Source organism: Cetorhinus maximus, chromosome 3 (assembly GCF_964194155.1).
Source record: "Cetorhinus maximus chromosome 3, sCetMax3.hap1.1, whole genome shotgun sequence".
Lineage (NCBI taxonomy): Eukaryota > Metazoa > Chordata > Chondrichthyes > Lamniformes > Cetorhinidae > Cetorhinus > Cetorhinus maximus.
Window position 1 is genome coordinate 203,445,757 of NC_135881.1, and position 19,589 is coordinate 203,465,345.

Here is a 19,589-nt window from a genome sequence, read left to right on the forward strand (position 1 = left end):
CACCCATTCACCCATTCACTCACCCACTCACCCATTCACTCACCCACTCACCCATTCACTCACCCACTCACTCACTCACCCACTCACCCATTCACTCACCCACTCACCCACTCACTCACCCAATCACTCACTCACCCATTCACTCACCCACCCACTCACTCACCCAATCACTCACTCACCTACTCACCCACCCACTCACTCACCCACCCACTCACTCACCCACTCACTCACCCATTCACTCACCCACTCACCCACCCACTCACTCACCCACTCACTCACCCACTCACTGACTCACTCACCCACTCACTCACCCAATCACTGACTCACCCACTTACTGACTCACCCATGCATTCACTCACCCAAGCACTCACTCACTCACCCACTCACTCACCCACTCACCCACTCACTCACTCACTCACTCACTCCACCCACTCACACACTCACTCACTCACCTACTCACTGACTCACCCATGCATTTACTCACCCAAGCACTCACCCACTCACTCACTCCACCCACTCACCCATTCACTCACTCACCCACTCACTCATTCCCTCATCCATTCACTCACCCATGCACTCACTCACCCACTTATTCACTCACCCACGCACTCAATCACTCAACGACTCACTCACTTACCCTCCCTCTTACTCACCCATCCACACATTCACTCACCCACTCACACCCACCCACTCACCCAAGCACTCACTCGCCCACTCACTCATGCACTCACTCGTCCGCTCACCCATGCACTCACCCACTCACTCATCCATGCATCACTCACCCACCCATTCACCCATCCACTCACTCACCCACCCATTCACCTACCTATCACTCTCTCACCCACTCACACCCACTCCCTTACCTGCTCACCTGCCCACTCACCCATCCATCCACACACCCACTCGCACATCCACTCCGGATCCAACTACTGACCCCCTGAACTGACTACTCCCTCTTGACCCGACGACCCACTCCCACCTCAACAAACAACCATTCAAATAGTCATTTAGTAGTACAGAGCTTGAGTATTGCTGAAAAAAGAGACATGTCGAAGGTCAGTCACCATCACTGGTACTTTCTCCATGGCAACACCTCCACTAATCAAAGTCCACTTGCCAACCAATCAGCTCTCTCTTCACATACTGTATAAATTGTTGTTTTCCCCTTATATTGGTATTCTTGCGAAGTGTCCTGATGAGTGCAAGATGAAAAACTTCGACATGTCTCTTTTTTCAGCAAAACACCCATTCACTCACTCACCCACACAGTCACCCACTCACTCATTAACTCCACTTAAAACCTTTAAGACCGTTCAAAACTTACTTAAGTAGGCCAGCTGATGTAATAAGGGAGCGTGTCCTCTGTGCTGCTCCTCTTCGCCAGTGCTCTCTGTGTATGGTTGGATTGTAGCTGCAGCCGGGACTGAAAGACCCGACTGTAAGGATGCAAGAAGGTAGGGTCGCAATTATCTACACAGTCAGCGGCGTGTTGTCCCCAGCATCACTGCTAACCACAAGATCTGGGCCATTGTGTGCCTTTCAAATTTCTGTCTATAATTCTAAATATTAGAGGTGGGAGGAAAGTGGCTGAGCAACAATTCCAGAATCATCCAATTGGGTAACAAAGAGTCTATTTGCTTTCTGATTGGCTGTGGGAAGGCAGGATACATTGAGGGTGGATGTGTGGGTGACCAATGGCAGAACCGTGGGTACTGGGCAGTTGGAGGTCAGAGGTCAGAGGTAAAAACCTCCAGGGATACGTACAGCCAGAGGTGGGAACCCTCAGCAGAGTTGGTCGGTGGGATGGAGTTGCTCTGGGCTAGTGAGAGTGGAGGAGTGACTGACTCAAACAGGGAGCACATTTCAACTGTTGGACATTTACCTGGAGGAGATTGTTGCCTTTCACTGAGAGGAAGTAGTGACAAAATTGGTCAGGTTTTACTTTTATTAAAACAACTGCTAATGCACTGACAACCAGCACATCAATATTCATTTTTTAAGAAATTAACAAATGTACAAAAAAATTCCATAAACAAGAAAATACACCATTTGTGGTTTAAAGGTTCACGTGTTCTCCATAGCTGCATCAGAATTCCCTTTTCAGGTATAACAGTAATAGTACAGATCAAACCTGGTGAGTAATAAAACTGCCTCTACTGCAGCAAGTACAGGAAACATAAAGAGAAAACTCTCTGAAGAATGCCCTTCTCTTAAATCCTGTCTGCACTACACACCCAGACTAAATTCAGAATCGGCGGATTCATTTGTTTCTGAAATGTCTCCTGGGCCAGTGAGATCGAGCAGGTAAATATTCACTTTCAAAGCCAGTTGGGTGCATAAAGCACGTCTTAATAGCACCAGGGAGATTGGAATCTGTAATTCAGTAAGCATTGCCTGTCTATTTACAGTTCTCCGATCCCAATATTATTTAGCTACATGTACAGTCGGTGAAAATGAATTTTGCATTTCTCACTCTGATTTAATGTCATTATTTTTGTGCCCTGTCTGTGTTTAAATGCAATGTTTTTTGTGTTACATTTTAAAAACTCTTTGTTTGATCCCTGCTGCTATCTAACACTTGATTCGGCTGACACTGGGGGACAGTCAGTCTTCGATTCACTGGCATCCACTAAGCCCAGTGTATAACAAACATCTGGTGCGCGTCGCTGGAGTCTGCTGTGTTTGTCCACTTCCACAGCCCCTCTCTTATGGCAGTGCCTGACTGACTGCTTCAGGATTAGAGCATCGCGCAATGTGGCCGAGAATAGTTTGAGTACTGAAGCAAGTCGGGCTTTAAAAAAGAAAAAAAAAAAATCCAGATTTAGTTCACTTCATCAATGACTTCCCTCCATCATAAGGTCAGAAGCAGGATGGCACAGTGTTCAGCTTTATTTACAGCTCCCATATAACGATGCAGTCCATGCCCACACACAATAAGAGCTAGGCAACATTCAGGCTTGGGTTCCTAAGTGGCAAGCAACGTTCGCACCACACAAGTGCCAGGCAATGATCATCTCTAACAAAAAAAAGTCTAACCATCTTTTCTTGATATTCAATGGCATTACCATCACTGAATCCCCCACTAACAACATCCTGCTGGGGATGGTTACCATTGACCAGAAACTGAACTGGACTAGCCATATAAATACTGTGGCTACAAGAACAGGTCAGAGGCTAGGAACCCTGCAATGAGCAACTCACCTCCTGACTCCCCCAAAGCCTGTCCACCATCTGCAAGGGCCAAGTCAGGAGTGTGATGGAATACTCCCCACTTGCCTGGAATGAATGTGGCTCCAACAACACTCAAGAAGCTCAACACAATTGACACCACCTTCTCAAGGGCAATTGGAGAAGGGCATTAAATTTTGGCCTTTACAGCACCACCCACATCCATGAATTAAAAAAAAACAGGCTTGTGGGTTCAAACCTGGGGCAAGTTGGATGGGTGTTACACCCTCAAAGCTGTGAACTGTGCCTGTGTATTCAGACTACATAGGTAGAGCTTGCATGGAGATGGGCTCTCAGCTGGCCTGACCAGTCTTTCAGTATACATCCACACTGTCAGTTTGTGTGATTCTTCTATGTACAGGGGAACTGTTTTTTTGACAAGTTGTGATTAAACCAAGTAGAAAAGAGAGAGCCTTGTTCATAGCTCAACAGTCTGCTGGGCTACAACAGAGCAGCTGTACGAATCTCCACATTGGAAATTAGCCTGCTTACTGTGTGACTGAAGCAGTGGTCTGATTAATAAGCGCTGCACTTGCGCACATATTTACAGTGAGTTCTAAAAAGGAAAAAAGCAAATTTCAAATGTAGGTCAATCCCATTCTGATTGAAGAATATATTCGCCTGAGAGGTGGGGGATGTGCGACGCTGTTGCTCAGCGTTTGATTAGTGTTCAGTATTACACAGGCAACCGCTTTAATTCTCAGAGACTGAGCAACCTTAATGTCTTTCATTTTCTGTTCTTCTTCCCCCACAGGCGAATAATGACTTCAGCAAATCAGGTTATTTTCCCATCGTTTTTCTCTCACACGACTGTGCTGTTACAGCTGCAGTCCTTACACGGTGTGGTTAAAGCTGGTAGGAAATCCAAAGACGCTTCAGCCTGACTATGGGCCTCTTAGGCCGAAATGGAAGGAGTTCCACATTTACACAGTTTGCCGCAGCTCAAGTAGCTTCCACTCGCCGGCTACAACGAGTCCTCGGTACCCTCGGAGCCCCCGTACATGTCGGCCAGCTTCTTGAACCGAGGCCCCCAGTCGGTGAGATAATCGTAATTGAGGTCTGAGTCTGTTGTGGCCGACTCGAAGGAGCTCAGCGACTCTGCCACGGAGCCGTTCCCCTCGAAGGCGTAAGTCTGCAGGGAATCGAAAGGGGGGGCACAGGGGTCTGAGTTGGCATCATGCAACTTTGCCAGAATGTAGCTGTTTACATTGTCATCCCCTGCTCTGGACTGTGACACGTATCTGGAGAGGCTTTCAATTTCAGGCAGCATATCCCTCCTGGATTTTGTCATCTGGACTTCTCTGGGATTCCACAGGGCAGCAATGTCAAAGGCCTCTGTGTCCTCTTCTCCCCCACCCTCATCATCGTATCGTACGATATTTTCATGGATGTTTTCCTCATCGTCGATGATCAGGGACTGCTTCTTGTGTCTCCTCATTGTTAAAATAAACAATACCAACACTGAAAGGCAAGCACAAGAAATGGTTGTAGGTTAATTGGGATTGGGCCAAGGCTCTTGTATTGTTGCAGAAAAAAAAAAGAGACATGCTGTCGAAGGTTTTCATCTTGCACTCATCAGGACAGATGCAAGAATGCCAAATTTCAAAGGAAGCAACAATATATACTGCGTGAGAAAAGGATGCTGATTGGTTGGCAACTATAGTCAACTGGTGTATTCTCCATGGCAATGCCTCGACCAATCAGAGTCAACTTGCCAACCAATCAGGACCCTTTTCTTATGCAGTATAAATTATTGCTCCCTTTGAAATTTGGTATTCTTGTGCCTGCCCTGGTGAGTGCAAGACGATTAAGCTTTAACAACACGTCTCTCTTTTCAGCAATACTAAAGCTCTGTACTCTTGTATTACCTAAAGAAAGACACTGGCCTGAATGGACCCAAAAGGTAGGGAGGTCATTCTTACTTAAGGTAATAATATAAAATGGGGGCTATCATATTAGCTACCTTTTACATATCACCTCCCAATTTCCTTATCATTGAATTCAGTGCAAGAGAAATTTGGGGCTGGGTGTAAATTGACTGAAAAATCATTATAATGAATTCAATCTAATCAATTTGGCACTATTGCCCCAAGTCAAAATATCCACCAACCCCACCCACCCCACCCCACCAGGAGACCTGTCAGACTCCTTCCTCTGAGGGAAGTTTATTCATAGTTTTCAAAAGACAATCAGCTAATTATCTGAAGAGAAAAGATTTGCAGGGCTATGAAAAAAAAGGCAGGTGACTAGGACTAGGTGAGTTGTTCTTGTAGAGAGCTGGCACAGACACAATGGGCCGAATGGCCTCCTTGTGTCCTGTATGCATTTTATGATTCTATCCCCAACCACACCCCACCCTCCGCCCCCAAAATGTTGGCCTGGGATTTTAATCTGGATCTCCTCCTCTCCCAGGTGATCCCATGGTTTCAGGTGGGGTAGAGAGTGTATATGTTGTGATACGCAGGGTATCACGATTGCGTGCGACAGGTTGGATGGAGCAGAGGCTCTTTTCTAACCCATCTTGGTCGTTGCAGAGAAACTATGGCCAGGTACATAAGTCAGGTTGGAGGTGTGATGGCTATATAGTTTCACCACTAAAAAGGTGTCTGTCTGAACCCATCGATGTTTATAACAACACTACCATTCCTGTAACAAAAAAACGTGGCCATATGATAATATCCTTTCGTAAGTTTTTAAATGTTCCAGGAATTTGAAAGAAGCAATTCTTAATCTTAATCCTACAGCACAGAAAGTTTAAACAAAGCAAGTACTGTGTTCTGATAACGGACTTTGTACAAGGTGTGTCATCGGGGAGTTAGCAAATCACAGAATCACACAGTGCAGAAGGGGCCCTTTGGCCCACTGAGTCTACACCGACACGTGAGAAACCCCTGACCTACCTACCTAATCCAATTTACCAGCACTTGGCCCATAGCCTTGAATATTATGACATGCCAAGTGCTCATCCAGGTACTTCTTAAAGGATGTGAGGTAACCCGCCTCCACCACCCTCCCAGGCAGTGCATTCCAGACTGTCACCACCCTCTGGGTTAAAAGGTTTTTCCTCACATCCCCCCTAAACCTCCTGCCCCTCACCTTGAACATAAGTTGTGACTGACCCTTCAACTAAGGGGAACAGCTGCTCCCTATCCACCCTGTCCATGCCCCTCACAATCTTGTACACCTCGATCAGGTCACCCCTCAGTCTTCTCTGCTCCAACGAAAACAACCCAAGTCTATCCAACCTCTCTTCATAACTTAAATGTTTTATCCCAGGCAACATTCTGGTGAATCTCCTCTGCACCCCCTCCAGTGCAATCACATCCTTCCTATAATGTGGTGACCAGAACTGTACACAGTACTCCAGCTGTGGCCTCACCAAGGTTCTATACAACTCCAACATGACCTCCCTACTTTTGTAATCTATGCCTCGATTGATAAAGGCAAGTGTCCCATACGCTTTTTTCACCACCCCACTAACATTCCCCTCCGCCTTCAGATATCTATGGACACACACGCCAAGGTCCCTTTGTTCCTTAGAACTTCCTATTGTCATGCCGTTCATTGAATACTTCCTTGTCAAATTACTTCTTCCAAAGTGTAACACTTCACACTTTTCAGGGTTAAATTCCATCTGCCACTTATCTGCCCATTTGACCATCCCGTCTATAGCTTCCTGTAGCCCAAGACACTCAACCTCACTGATAACCACCCGGCCAATCTTTGTGTCATCCGCAAACTTACTAATGCTACCCCCTGCATAGTCATCTATGTTGTTTATATAAATTACGAATAATAGGGGACCCAGCACAGATCCCTAACAACTAAAGGTGCCAATTGGAAATGACCTAAATTGTGCAGCTCTCAATGTCTCAGTGCACAGTTTCACAAAATATAATTTTCATTGCCTGGCATCTCCAGAACTACGGGAAAACTATGTTGTTGCCTGAACTGTGTCTGACACACAGGTCTGTCATATGAACATACGAATTAGGAGCAGGAGTAGGCCATTTGGTCGCTCGAGTCTGCTCTGCCATTCAATAAAATCAAGGCTGATCTGATTATAGCCTCAACTCCACATTCCCATCTACCCCCTCGTTTATCAAGAATCTATCTACCTTTGCCTTAAAAATATTCAAAGCCTCCGTTCCACTGCGTTTTGAAGAAGAGAGTTCCAAAGACTCATGGTCCTCTGAGGGAAAAAAAATTTTCCTCATCTCAGTCTTAAATGGGCAACCCCTTATTTTTAAACAGTGACCACTAGTTCTAGATTCTCCCACAAGACGAAACATCCTCTCCACATCCACCCTGTCAAGACCCCTTATATGTTTCAATCAAGTCGTCTCTTACTCTTCTAAACTCCAGTGGATACAAGCCCTGCCTGTCCAACCTTTCCTCATGATCATTGTCTTCTGTAGACTGTACACTGTTTTGTATACAGAAAGTTCTGGGGATTTAAGTCCATTTTGCAAAACCTTAGAACTGATTTTGGCGCAATAGAGGTGGAAATCCATGATAAATCTCCAGCCCATGCTCTCATCGTCTGTAATGTGGAGGATTCCATGATCTCCTAGGCAGTGTCTCGAGCCCAAGCAGCTCATGATTTTGGGTTAATTGATTTTAATGTTTGGAATTCAATGAGTTTATCGTTTCCTGAGATACGCTCTCTCCAATGTTGCTCCGTGCTGGAAACGAGAGGCTACAGACCCACCCCGAAAGAACCAAATTGATGAAAGGCTCAGTTGAATGGATACAAGCTACTACCTGGGAAACCAATCCTACTGAAACATGTTCAGTAAAATCTTTATTATCTGGCATAGTGGGGAATGGGTGGTGCCGGTGAGTCAAAAAATGCAGTTTAACAGGAAGTTCCATTTACCAATGGAATATAGAACAACACTTGTAGCATATATTTGCAAATACTCAGGAAGTATTCTTTGAAGCTTCTAATCTTCAACAGTATGTTAAAACATCAAGTATAAAATAATAGTGTACAGGTTGAGGTTCCGGATATTTTCGGAATTCCTTACGGTTGGTAAAGTGATGATTCGGACTTGGGGAGCATCAGAAACCCTGCTTAGTAGAGTATTCTGGTTAGTTGAGAATTCCAGTTGGGAGAGAATTCCGGTTAGTTGAGAATTCCAGTTGGTAGAGAATTCTGGTTAGTGGAGAATTCCTGATTGTGGAGTTCCGGATAACGCAAAGTTTACTGTGTCAGGGAACCATAGGCTCGCTCTCCTTGATGTTCCTGGTAAAATAATTTCTGATGGATGGAAAATCACCATAGGGATGGTATCTGAGATTTCTGAATATATAATCGTGTCAGGTGAAACTCCAACCAGGAGCACAGCTTCTTAAATTGGGCTTTTACTATTCATCAGCAATCTCTGCAGAATTAATTTATCCAATAGTCGACTGTATTCAACTCTCAGTCTGCCATGGCAAACAAAAAGTATCTGCTCAGCAACTACATTAAGAATCAAAGATAAGTTAACGCCCTCAAGATTGCATTGTAGGTGGTTTGGCTTTAGAAGGTGTTACAAGATGCAAATAAATAGGAACATAGGAACAGGGGGAGGCCATTTCGCTCCTCAAGCCAGGTTCACCATTTGGTGGGATCATGGCTGATTGGTGACCTAACTCTATTGGCTGGAATTTACCAGTTGCCATGTTCCCTGCCCCTCCCCTTCCCCCTCCCCGACTAAAAGGTCAGCTGGAAGCCCACCCACAAAAATGCTGGCACCCCCGCAGCCATTTTACACCTGGTGAGGTGTTAATTGGCTGAGGGTGAGATTCCCGTCTGCCTTAGAGAGCTGGTCGCACTAGGTTTGAGTGGTGGCTACTGCTGGGACTACACCCAGTCCCCGAAGAGGAGGTGGGTATTGTCATGAAGCTATTAATATATATATATCATATTATTGGAAAATATTTTTCTTTTAAAATAGAGGTTTAGTCTGTGGGTGTGTCTTAATTGGATTAAAGCCAGCTAGTCTGGGTGCTTTGATGTGTACTAGTTTTGCTAATGTAAGAGGGATAGCCTACATTTGCGTTTTTTGAATAGAGAATTTAAGAAGTGGGGTGAAAACTGATGCCTATCTAACAGACACCAAACAATATGTTTATATGACAAATAAAATTGGTACCATGAAAGGGGTTTTATTGTTAGAAGAGGCTAGTGATACAATGGGGATTTACATTCAATGGGTGGTGGTAGGTATAACTTCAGCAGTTTTCGGGTGTGGAGAGGAGATGCAATGTAACATCAAAGCAGCTGTAAACCTCCAGCTGTCTCTACAGGAACCAAAGTGAAAGGAACCTCATTTTGAATTTGTACAGTGAAAATGCTTTGCCTGGTGCCTGGTTAAGTCTATAGGTTGCTGTTGCCTTAATGGAGATTAGTGTGGGAATTTGTTAAAAGTTATGATAGTAATAATTGATAGCCATGTATATATATATATATTTTAACCTGTGTAAATTAATAAAATATTTCATTTAGTTTAATGTAAAACCTCAAGAACTGGTGGTCTGATTCCTGAATTTAGAGTCACATCTCAAACATAACACTTAAAATTATAGGTTATGACAGTTGTTTAAAGTTTCCCTCTGGGATTTTTAAATAACTCCGCTTTACCAACTGCATTGGTCATAACAGTTATGGAGGCTGGACTGAAGGTAAGTCCGGGGTATTGGTGGGGCCTGGGCGGCAGGCCCTGGCGAGGGGGTTGGGCTCCAGGTTTGAGAGGCCAGGAGGGAGGGTTAAAGGGCATGACTTTGGGGAGGGATTGCCTCTGATGGACACAGGGGACCCCTAAAAGACACCAGCCTTCCTAGTTAAAAACTGCTGGGCTACCCGCTTGGCATGGGGCTCCCCTTGCCTTGAACTAAATTGCGGTGAGGCCGGATGACTTAAGTGGCCATTAATTGGCCACTTAAGGGCCTGAATAGGCCCAAGGGTGGGCAGGCTGCCCGATTCCTCACCTGTAAAATGGGAGACAGGTCGGGGGTGGTCAGGAAGGCGGTGAGCAGGCCACATGTTGTATTTTATAAGCCCCCTGCCTTCTAACCCGCCGGCAGGGGAGCATAAAATTTAGTCCCATATATCCGCTTTCACCCTATATCACTTAGTTCCTTTGGATAACAAAAATCTACCAATCTCAGTTTTAAAATTAACAACTGATCTAGCATCATTTGCCATTTGTGGGAGAGAGTTCCAGACTTCAGCCACCCTTGGCATGAAGAGGCGTTTCTTAATTTCACTCCTGAAACGTCGGGCTTTCATTTTTTGGACCAATGTGAGGACTATGGATAAAGACATTAGCTTACCCAGCAGTATGAAGATGCAGGTGAGAATAGCGATAAGTGCACCTCTGCTCAGGCTGACTGGAAGACTATAGGCCTCAACATTACAGGACCTAACATTGCCGTCAGTGTCACAGCCGCATACTCTGATCGTCAGAGTGCTGGTGCTGCTCTGCATTGGAAGGCCAGCATCTGCGATGAGAATGGGCAGGTAATAGGTGCCTTGCTCCTGGTGCTTGAACCCGCCTCTCCTGGTCAGGATCCAGGCAGTGTTGTCTGAAAGGATAAAGCACAGCACAGGATATATAACGGTGTTTCATTAGGTATACAAAATGCACCATTTGCAAGGTACCATTTTTTATTCATTCAAGGCCAGCACCTAATCCCCACCCCTGTGCAACCGAGAGGTTTGCCCGGCCATTTTAGAGTCAATCATGTTGCTGTGGGTTTGGAGTCACGTGCAGGGCAGACTGGGCAAGCACGGCAGATGTCCAACACTAAAGCATATTAGTGAGCCAGATGGGTTTTTACAGCAATCCATGGTGGCCATTTCTGAGAGTCATTTTTCATTCCAGATTTATACAATTAACTTAATTTAAATTCCCGAGCTGTCATGGTGGGATTTGAACTCATGTCTCTGGATTATTAGTCCACTAGCACACCTGTTATGCTACTGTACCAGTTGCAGGTTATTTGGCACCACAGGTCCATATCAGTGTTTACAAAGGAACATAAGAAATAGGAGCAGGAGTAGGCCATTCGGCCCCTCAAGCCTGCCCCAGCATTCATTAAGATCGCGGCTGATCTGCCCCCCGGTCTCAGCTCCTCTTTCGTGCCAGCTCCTCATAACCCTCAACTCCCCGATATTTCAAAAACCTATCTACCTCCTCTTTAAATACTTTCAGTGATCTAGCCTCCGCAACTCTCTGAGTTAGAGAATTCCAGACATTCACTACCCTCCGCAAAAAGAAATTCCTTTGCATCTCAGTCTTAAATGAGTGTCCCCTTATTTTGTAACTATGTCCCCTAGTTCAAGATTCCCCCCACTAGTGGAAACGTCTTCTCAACATCTACCCTGTCAAGCCCCCTCAGAATCTTGAACGTTTCAAAAGGATCACCCCTCATTCTTCTAAACTCGAATGAATAAAGACCTAATCTGTTTAGCCGTTCTTGATAAGTCAACCCCTTCATCCCAGGAATCCTAGTGAATTTATTTGCTACATGAACCTCCTCCGCCCTACTCATCCAACCCCATCAACATATACTTTGAGACCTTTCAGTTTACAATTGTTTGGTTTATTTTCGAAATGCATTCCAGTTTATTATGGTGAACACAGAAAGTGTTAGCTCCTTCCCCAGTTTCAGCACTAAGGACTCTTGAGTCTGGTATAGCAGTGAGGTAAGAAAGGAATTAAACTCTCAGTGTGTCCCGGTCTAAGCTCCAGAAGAATCCTCTCCTCCGCTGTTGCAGCAGTGCGACATATTCCACTGAAATATACAAGACTCTGAAGGGGCTTGACAGGGTAGACAGGGAGAGGTTGTCTCCCCTGGCTGGGAAATCTCAAAGAACACAGGGGCGCCGTCTAAGGGTAAGGAGTCAATCGCTTAGGACTGAGATGAGGCAAAATTTCTTCACTCAGGGTTAGGAATCTCTGGAATACTCTACCCCAGAGGGTTGCGGATGCCCCATCGTTGAATATATTTAAGTTCGAAATAGGCAGATTTTTGTTGTCTCAGGGAATCAAAGGATATGGGGAGCAGGTGGAAAAGTGGAGTTGAAGGCCAAGATCAGCCATATTGAATGGTGGAGCAGGCACGGTGGGCTGTGTAGTCTACTCCTGCTCCTATTTCTTATGTTCTCATTTTCAATATTAGCCAATCTTGTTGCCTCTTGATGGCCATGATCAGCTGAGTGCCAAATTAGAGTTGGTTTTATGCGGTGGACCCACACGTATCAGTGACAAGGTGAGTCTGCCTTATTTTCAACGTCAATAGCCAATAATGAGAGGAAACCCAAGCTATCAGACTAGGTACCAGAGATAAGGCTCGCATTCTCATTGTTTACCTACATTACACTCATTATTTCCTATTGCACTTAAAAGCTGCTTACTTCTCATGCATGCATTCTCAAAATGAGCACGCACTAAAGAATAAGTGCTGCTTAGTGGTTTCTAAAGAGCATTCAAGGCCTAGACTTATTCAAGTTTGCCTAAGCTGACAGAGATTACATGCATTATTCACAATGATGCCTGCAGTGAGTTAGTTTGCCAAATTAATAGCAAGATGTAAATGTTTAAACAAAGCATTGAGAGTGTGGTGGTGCTGCAGCATCGCTTACTCATTCAACTTAACCTGGACGGCCTGACCTGATCCTGACCCTGGCCCTCCTCCCAGTGACAGCCAGCATCCAGTTCAGCTCCTTGTAGTAACTTAACCCAACGGTACAGAACAGATAACACTGAGAAGAATGAACCCGCAGCCAAGGGGTCACCACTGCTATAGAGACAGTGGATAAAGATAGTGAATGAAGTTGTCAGTGTCTCGGTTATAATGGAGGAAACACAGCATCTAATTTGTGCACAGCAAGACTCCACTAACAGCAATGTGATATTGGCTAAACAATCTGTTTTTAGCAACGTTGGTTGATAGGTCAATCTTGGCCTGGACACTGGGGAAAACTCTTCCCTGTTCTTTTTCAAAATAATGCTGGGGAATCTATTATGTTCACCTGAGGGGGTGGATGGGCCCTCGCCTACAAACACAAGAACAAAAGAAACAGCAGCTGGGGTAAGTCATCTGGTCCCTCGTGTCAGCTCCATCATTCAGGAAGATCATGGCGGAACTTCTACATCAGCTGTGCCTTCCTGCCCACTCCCAAAACCTCTTCACTCCCTTAGTATCCAAGAAAAAGTCTCGACACTTCATCAAAAGACAGGAGCTCTGACAAGGTAGCACTCCCTTAGCACTGGAGCATCAGCCTGGATTTTCTGTTCAAGGCGGTGGGGGGCGCGGGGGTGTGAGGGTAATGTAGTGGGACGGTGAGGGGCACTGTGGCTGTCACCTACCCACCTCCGCTGCTATTTTACCAGTAGTGAGGTAGGCGTTGGGCAGCCCACCCACCTTTGGTCCAATTGAGGCCCTTAAATGGCCAACTAATGGCTGCTTAAGGGCCTTTCCTCACTGCCTTTGGTATTTTACCAGCAAATGGGGGCCCATGCCATGCGGAGAAGCCATCAGGTTTACCCTGATGGCCTGGCTATGGGCTTGGCGGGGGAGGTCCCTCATATTTGGGCATCCAATATCACATGTAGGGCCCTCCAATAGAAAGGACTGTCCCATCCCCTCTGGCCTCATGATTGCTGCTATCCCCTCACTTCATTCCTTGCTGGGGCCTGCCTGACTGGCCCTGGGTGAGGTCACTCCATTTACCGTGAACCCTGGCCATCTGATTGGCTGGGCAGCCTTGGAGGTGGGACATCCTCCCTTGGGTATTTCCTTGGCTGGCTCCTGGGTTTTGAGCCAGTGGGCGAGGCTACCGTCTATGTGTAACCCCGAGTCTCTGGAGTGAGGTTTGATGCTGCAACCTCCTGACTCAGAGGCGAGAGTGCAGCCCACTTACAACTGCTGACATCCTTGTACAAACAACTCAGCCAAATCTCACACATCATGAATAGTTGCTTTCGGGGAGGGTTGACAGTGCTTGGGAGGGGGTGGGCTAAAAACAAATTGCAAGAACAAAGGAGCAAAATCTTAGCATCTTCCCCAATCTAAATACATCGCCGGTAGTCAGAGAATCAAAGAGTGGTTTCAGCGCAGAAGGAGGCCATTCGGCCCGTCGTGTCTGTGCCAGCTCTCCGAATGAGCAATTCACCCAGTGTTACTCCCACACCTTCTCCGCATTGCCCCGCACATTCTTCCCTTTCCGACAATAATCCAATTCCCTCTTGAATGCCTCAATCGAACCTGCCTCCACCACCCTCCCAGGCAGCACCTTCCAGGAGTTGATAAATTAGACAAAATAATGGACCCTGGTGTCCTGAGATAAGTGTCACTATTGGACAGTGCTAAGTTAGCCTAATTTCAGTTCTGCCTCATGGTATAGCCAGTTTCTCCATTTCACTACAAAGCACCTCGAACAGTCAATGTTAACAATGCCTGAATGCACTGTTAGCAGATTTTCAGTGTGCATATGAATAAAAAAGGTTATTTAAATACAAATAAATAAATGCATCAGCAGCAATTCTGCCACAATTTCATTCATTTGAGTGTGTGACCATTTTATCCATATAATTTGTGGCTTTGAGGACTACCATTGAAATTATTATTCCCACTAACATTTCCTGTATGCTAGTCCTTATAAGGCCCTATCCCCGTTTAGAATGGCTGATCTATAAACCATACACAGCTTCATCACTCAAATAAGCTTTGAGCTTCAATGCCAGTGGATACAAAATCACAGACAAAACACTTGCAATTTTTAAATAAGTTGCCTGCTAGGTGTGTGCTTGGGGGCTGCAGAAAGTTCTAGTAAGACATCCACTGACCTTAAAATAAGGAGAATAGAAGAGTTGCATTTATACAGAATTTATCAAGCTTCTGCAAAATGTCTCAGAGCACTTTACATTTAGTAAACAATTTTAAAGTGCTATGTAAGTCAGGTCTAATGACAAACTATTATACTTTTTTTTAAACAAAAACTCAGTACAATAAATACAATGCTTATGTTCAATGATATAAATCTGTGGTTGACTCGTCAGCTGCAAATTCATTTGTTTGAGTAAATGTTACTTATTAATTGCAATACATATTACTATTCATGCTAAGACTGGTTAATTTGAGTGGGGGAACTGCCAATGAAAGTCAAGGTGAGGGAGTGTGAGATTATTGCCGGGATTCATGTCACTTCATTGCTATAACCAAGACTCGGGACATGATGGGGCTGGGTTGGGTTATTTCTCACGTTCATATGTTAGGGAAGCTTATAGAGTTGGATTTATGGTGAACTATTAGAATTAATTTTCAGAAAAATGTAAGGGAGCCATGTCAGATGGTCATGGATTTTAATCAAGCTATCCAACAGGATCATCACCAGAAGCTATAGTGTACGCGAGGCATATACACAGTGATCAGCAATCTCTGCTTTTGCAGAATCCTAGCCCATCAGAGTCATCCCAGGAGTTCTAAGGCAACTCCTGATCCCAGCTGTGTTTGGGTTATTTTGCATCATCTACAAGATGCACTGAGGCAACTCGCCCAGCCTCCTTTGACAGCACCTTTCAAATATGCGACCTAGAAAGGACAACAGCAGCAGATATATGGGAACACCAACACCTGCAAGTTCCCCTCCAATTCACTCACCACCTGGAGGTGGAGCTTCATCGCCATTCCTTCACTGTGGCTGGGTTAAAATCCTGGAACTCCCTCCCTAACAGCACTGTGGGTGTACCTACACCGCACGGGCTGCAGAGGTTCAAGGAGGCTGCTCAGCACCACCTTCTCAAGGACAATTAGGGATGGGCAATAAATGCTGGCCCAGCCAGCAATGCCCATGCTCTGTGAAAGAATAATTTATAAGAAACTCAGTTGGATTTCCCTCCCTCCCTCTGAGACCCCATCTGGGAGCGGTCCGAGGGCGGATGAACCTTGAGCTGCTGCAATGCTGACTTTTGCTGGGCCAATGGGACGTGATGACCAGGTTCCCACCGAGACAACATTAACAGTTGTTTTGCACGAAAACTGAGTCTAGCTTTCTAGAATGTTGACCTAACTCCTGCCCAAACCCGTTGACAGAAGCAAAACTACTACCAAAACTAACAATGCATTTTCTTCTAAATTAAAGATTTGTGCTTATCAAGTTTGTTCAAAACTTTGAACTTAAGGGAAATTTCACGAGTGGTTAATTTCTGCGCACCTGAAGCTGAACTCACTCTCTTCAGTTCTCGCCTTGTTAACAGTGGCATTTGTCTCTTTGATAACATGGTGGTTATCGTTGAAATGGCAATACAAATGCTTCTACATTTTGTGGGGTAGACTATTGAAATAATCTAATCTAGTGGATCAAGGGTGTGCACATTAACACAAGGTAAAAGCACGCAAACACACTGCACACAAAGAGTCCTCGTGCTGAATTTCATGGATCCCTTGAAAAGATCCCATGGCACTATTTCGAAGAAGAGCAGGGGTGGGTTCTCCCCAGTGTCCTGGGTCAATATTTATCCCTCAATCAACATCACTAAAACAGATTACCTGGTCATTACCACATTGCTGTTGGTGGGAGCTTCATGCCAGCAAACTGGCTGCCGCCTTTCCTACATTACACCAGTGACTACACTTCAGAAAGTACTTCATTGCTGTAAAATGCTTTGGTCCAAAGTGCAATAAAAATGCAAGCCTTTCAGTTTAGGTTCGAAGAGCTAATTTCAAAGCTGCTTATCCATTGCTTTATGGATATTTCAGTGTTTTATTTCACACTTGAAACACGCTTGGGCCCTTTTTAAAGGACGACATGTTTGGTCCCTTTTGGTGACACTAATAATGTTGGTGACATTGGTTTTAAGTACACTGTACAGCTCTGCGGCAGGCAAACAATGCAGGTTGTGAAACGTGAGACAATGTGAAACCCAATAAGCATGCCGAGGGAATCGATTAAATACCACTGTGGCATAACAAAGAATGCGTGCCTGGTACTAAGATAAAGACTTTGTGCCGGGCACTGCTTTGTTTTTCTTTGGGGGAATTCTAATCCTTCCAGTGTTTGCTTTGTCCAAAGCAAGTTACTCTTCTGAAACTCTTCATGTTTTGCTGCGTTTCGAGAACAATAGGCTGCTTTGAACGTCCATTGTTGAAATATTCAGATATCATGAGCAAAATGTGGTGCACAAGTAAACACATAACAGCAGTTCGCCCAGGGACAAATACAGGCACAAAAACAGGAAGCTGGATCAAACACAAAGATAAAACTCAAAAAGGAACCATTCAGGTTTTTTGTTTTGTTCTCTTGTGTACAGCCCCGAGGAAAGTTGCAATGTGGGATTAATGATCTGCGGAGGTAAATTCCATTTACCTTGATTATCACGCACAGTGAAGTTTGGATTGTTCACTGCTTCAGGAGCCAAGCTGTAGTAGAAGTGATGACCGCCCTGAGGGTTATCCATGTCCACCGCACTGACCATCTGAATCAGCTGTTGAAAAGGAGCAAATTGAAACTCTTCACATAAGCCATTCCCTTGTCAACAGCAGCTGATATTGTGCAATTTTTTTTCTTTGTTTTACAACAGGTTAATGCAAAGTTGCTCCAAACAATTATGCATCTCAGTGATAACTGCCTTAGACGTGTAAATCTGGCATAGCTTTCTGTTATGGTCACTGAGGAAGTTGATTTAGTGTGATATTGCTGTAAATCAGAATTTCATACTATGCTTCTCAGAGGTAAAAGTATGTTTTTCTTAAAATTCGTTTACAGGATGTGGGCCTCACTGGTTAGGACAGCATTTATTGCCCATCCCAATTGCCCTTGAGAAGGTGGTGGTGAGCTGCCCTTCTTGAACTGCTGCAGTCCATGTGATGTAGATACACCCACAGTGCTGTTAGGGAGGGAGTTCCAGTATTCTGACCCAGCAACAGTGAAGGAACGATTATATATTTCCAAGTCAGGATGGTGTGTGGCTTGAGCGGGACTTGCAGGCGGTGGTGTTCCCATGCATCTGCTGTCCTTGTCCTTCTAGATGGTAGAGGTAGTAGATTTGAAAGGTGCTGACAAAGGAGCCTTGGTGAGTTTCTGCAGTGCATCTTGTAGATGGTACACACACTGCTGCCTCTGTGCATTGGTGGTGGAGGGAGTGAATGTTTAAGATGGTGAATGGGGTGGCAATGAAGCAGGCTGCTTTGTCCTGGATGGTGTCGAGCTTCTTGAGTGTTGTTTAAGCTGCACTCATCCAGGCAAGTGGAAGGTATTCTGTTACACACTGGGCAGCAGAGTTTTGGATGACCTATGGAGGATGGAATGTGGGGCTGGCCAGGAGTGAATTGGAATAACCAAGTTCGGATGTTCAAGGGATGCTGGTTTTGAAGGGTGTGAGTGCCCTGTTGCTACACTTCATAAATTAGACTTGACTGACCCCTGCAGTTAGTCCCTGTTTTTAGTAATCTGGGCTCTGAACTATTGCTACTCTCCATTTATGGGGCAAGAAGTCAGAAGGGCAGAACTTTTCAAATCGCAGAAGCAGTAAAAATATTTCTTTTGCCCTTTCCCTGTTCTTGTGACTATAGTTCCACTGGCATCCCCGTCCAACACACTACCCAAACTCTAGCAGAAAATGCTGGAAAAACTCAACAGCATCTGTGGAGAGAGAAACAGTTAACGTTTCGAGTCCGTATGACCCTTCTTCACTGTCGAAACGGTTATTCTGCAGAGAAGCAAATTACTGCAGACGCTGGAAATCTGAAATAAAAACAGAAAATGCTGGAAATACTCAGCAGCCCAGGCAACATCTATGGAAAGAGAGACAGCGTTAACGTTTCAGGCTGATGACTTTTCATCAGAACTGGGACAGGTTCAAGATGTAATAGGACTTGAGCAAAGGGTGGGTGGGACAAGACAGAGGAAGGTCTGTGATAGGGTAGATGACCGGAGGGATTGAAGAGTCAGTCCTACAGGGCCAAATGGAATGAGGATGGGGCAAGAAAAGAAACAACGGACCAAATGATGTGCCCAGCACAGGTGTGCTGCTGTCTGAAAGCTAAAACAAGAGAAAAAGCAAAACTTGCAAAGGAAAGGAAAATGGGAGGATAATGTTTACGGTCGGAAATGGTTCAACTCAATGTTGAGTCTGAAAGGTTGCCAAGTGCCTCATCGAAAGATGAGGTGCTGTTCCTTGAGCTTATGTTGAGCTCCACTGGAACAGTTCAGCATATCAAGGACAGAGATGTCAGCATGAGGGCAAAGTGGAGAATTAAAATGACAGACCAGCGGAAACTCAGGGTCACTGCAGACTCCATTCACTCTCACTGGGATAGAATATCACAAGTACCAGCTGCTTCTCACTACCTTGCCCCTCTGCTTT

The 19,589-nt window shown here is 45.1% G+C and overlaps 1 protein-coding gene across 1 annotated transcript in view; it reads right to left on the reverse strand.

Moving 5' to 3' along the window:
* Positions 1 to 1,937: 1,937 nt before the first annotated feature.
* LOC144679210 (cadherin-20-like) overlaps positions 1,938 to 19,589 on the reverse strand; it is a 100,997-nt gene continuing 83,345 nt past the window's right edge. The window contains exons 10-12 of the mRNA XM_078539644.1: positions 17,591 to 17,708; positions 10,552 to 10,803; positions 1,938 to 4,689 (exon numbers count right to left, since the gene is read on the reverse strand). Of these exons, the coding sequence (XP_078395770.1) occupies positions 4,193 to 4,689; positions 10,552 to 10,803; positions 17,591 to 17,708 (867 nt within the window). The 3' untranslated portion in view covers positions 1,938 to 4,192. The remainder of the gene's footprint in view (positions 4,690 to 10,551; positions 10,804 to 17,590; positions 17,709 to 19,589) is intronic.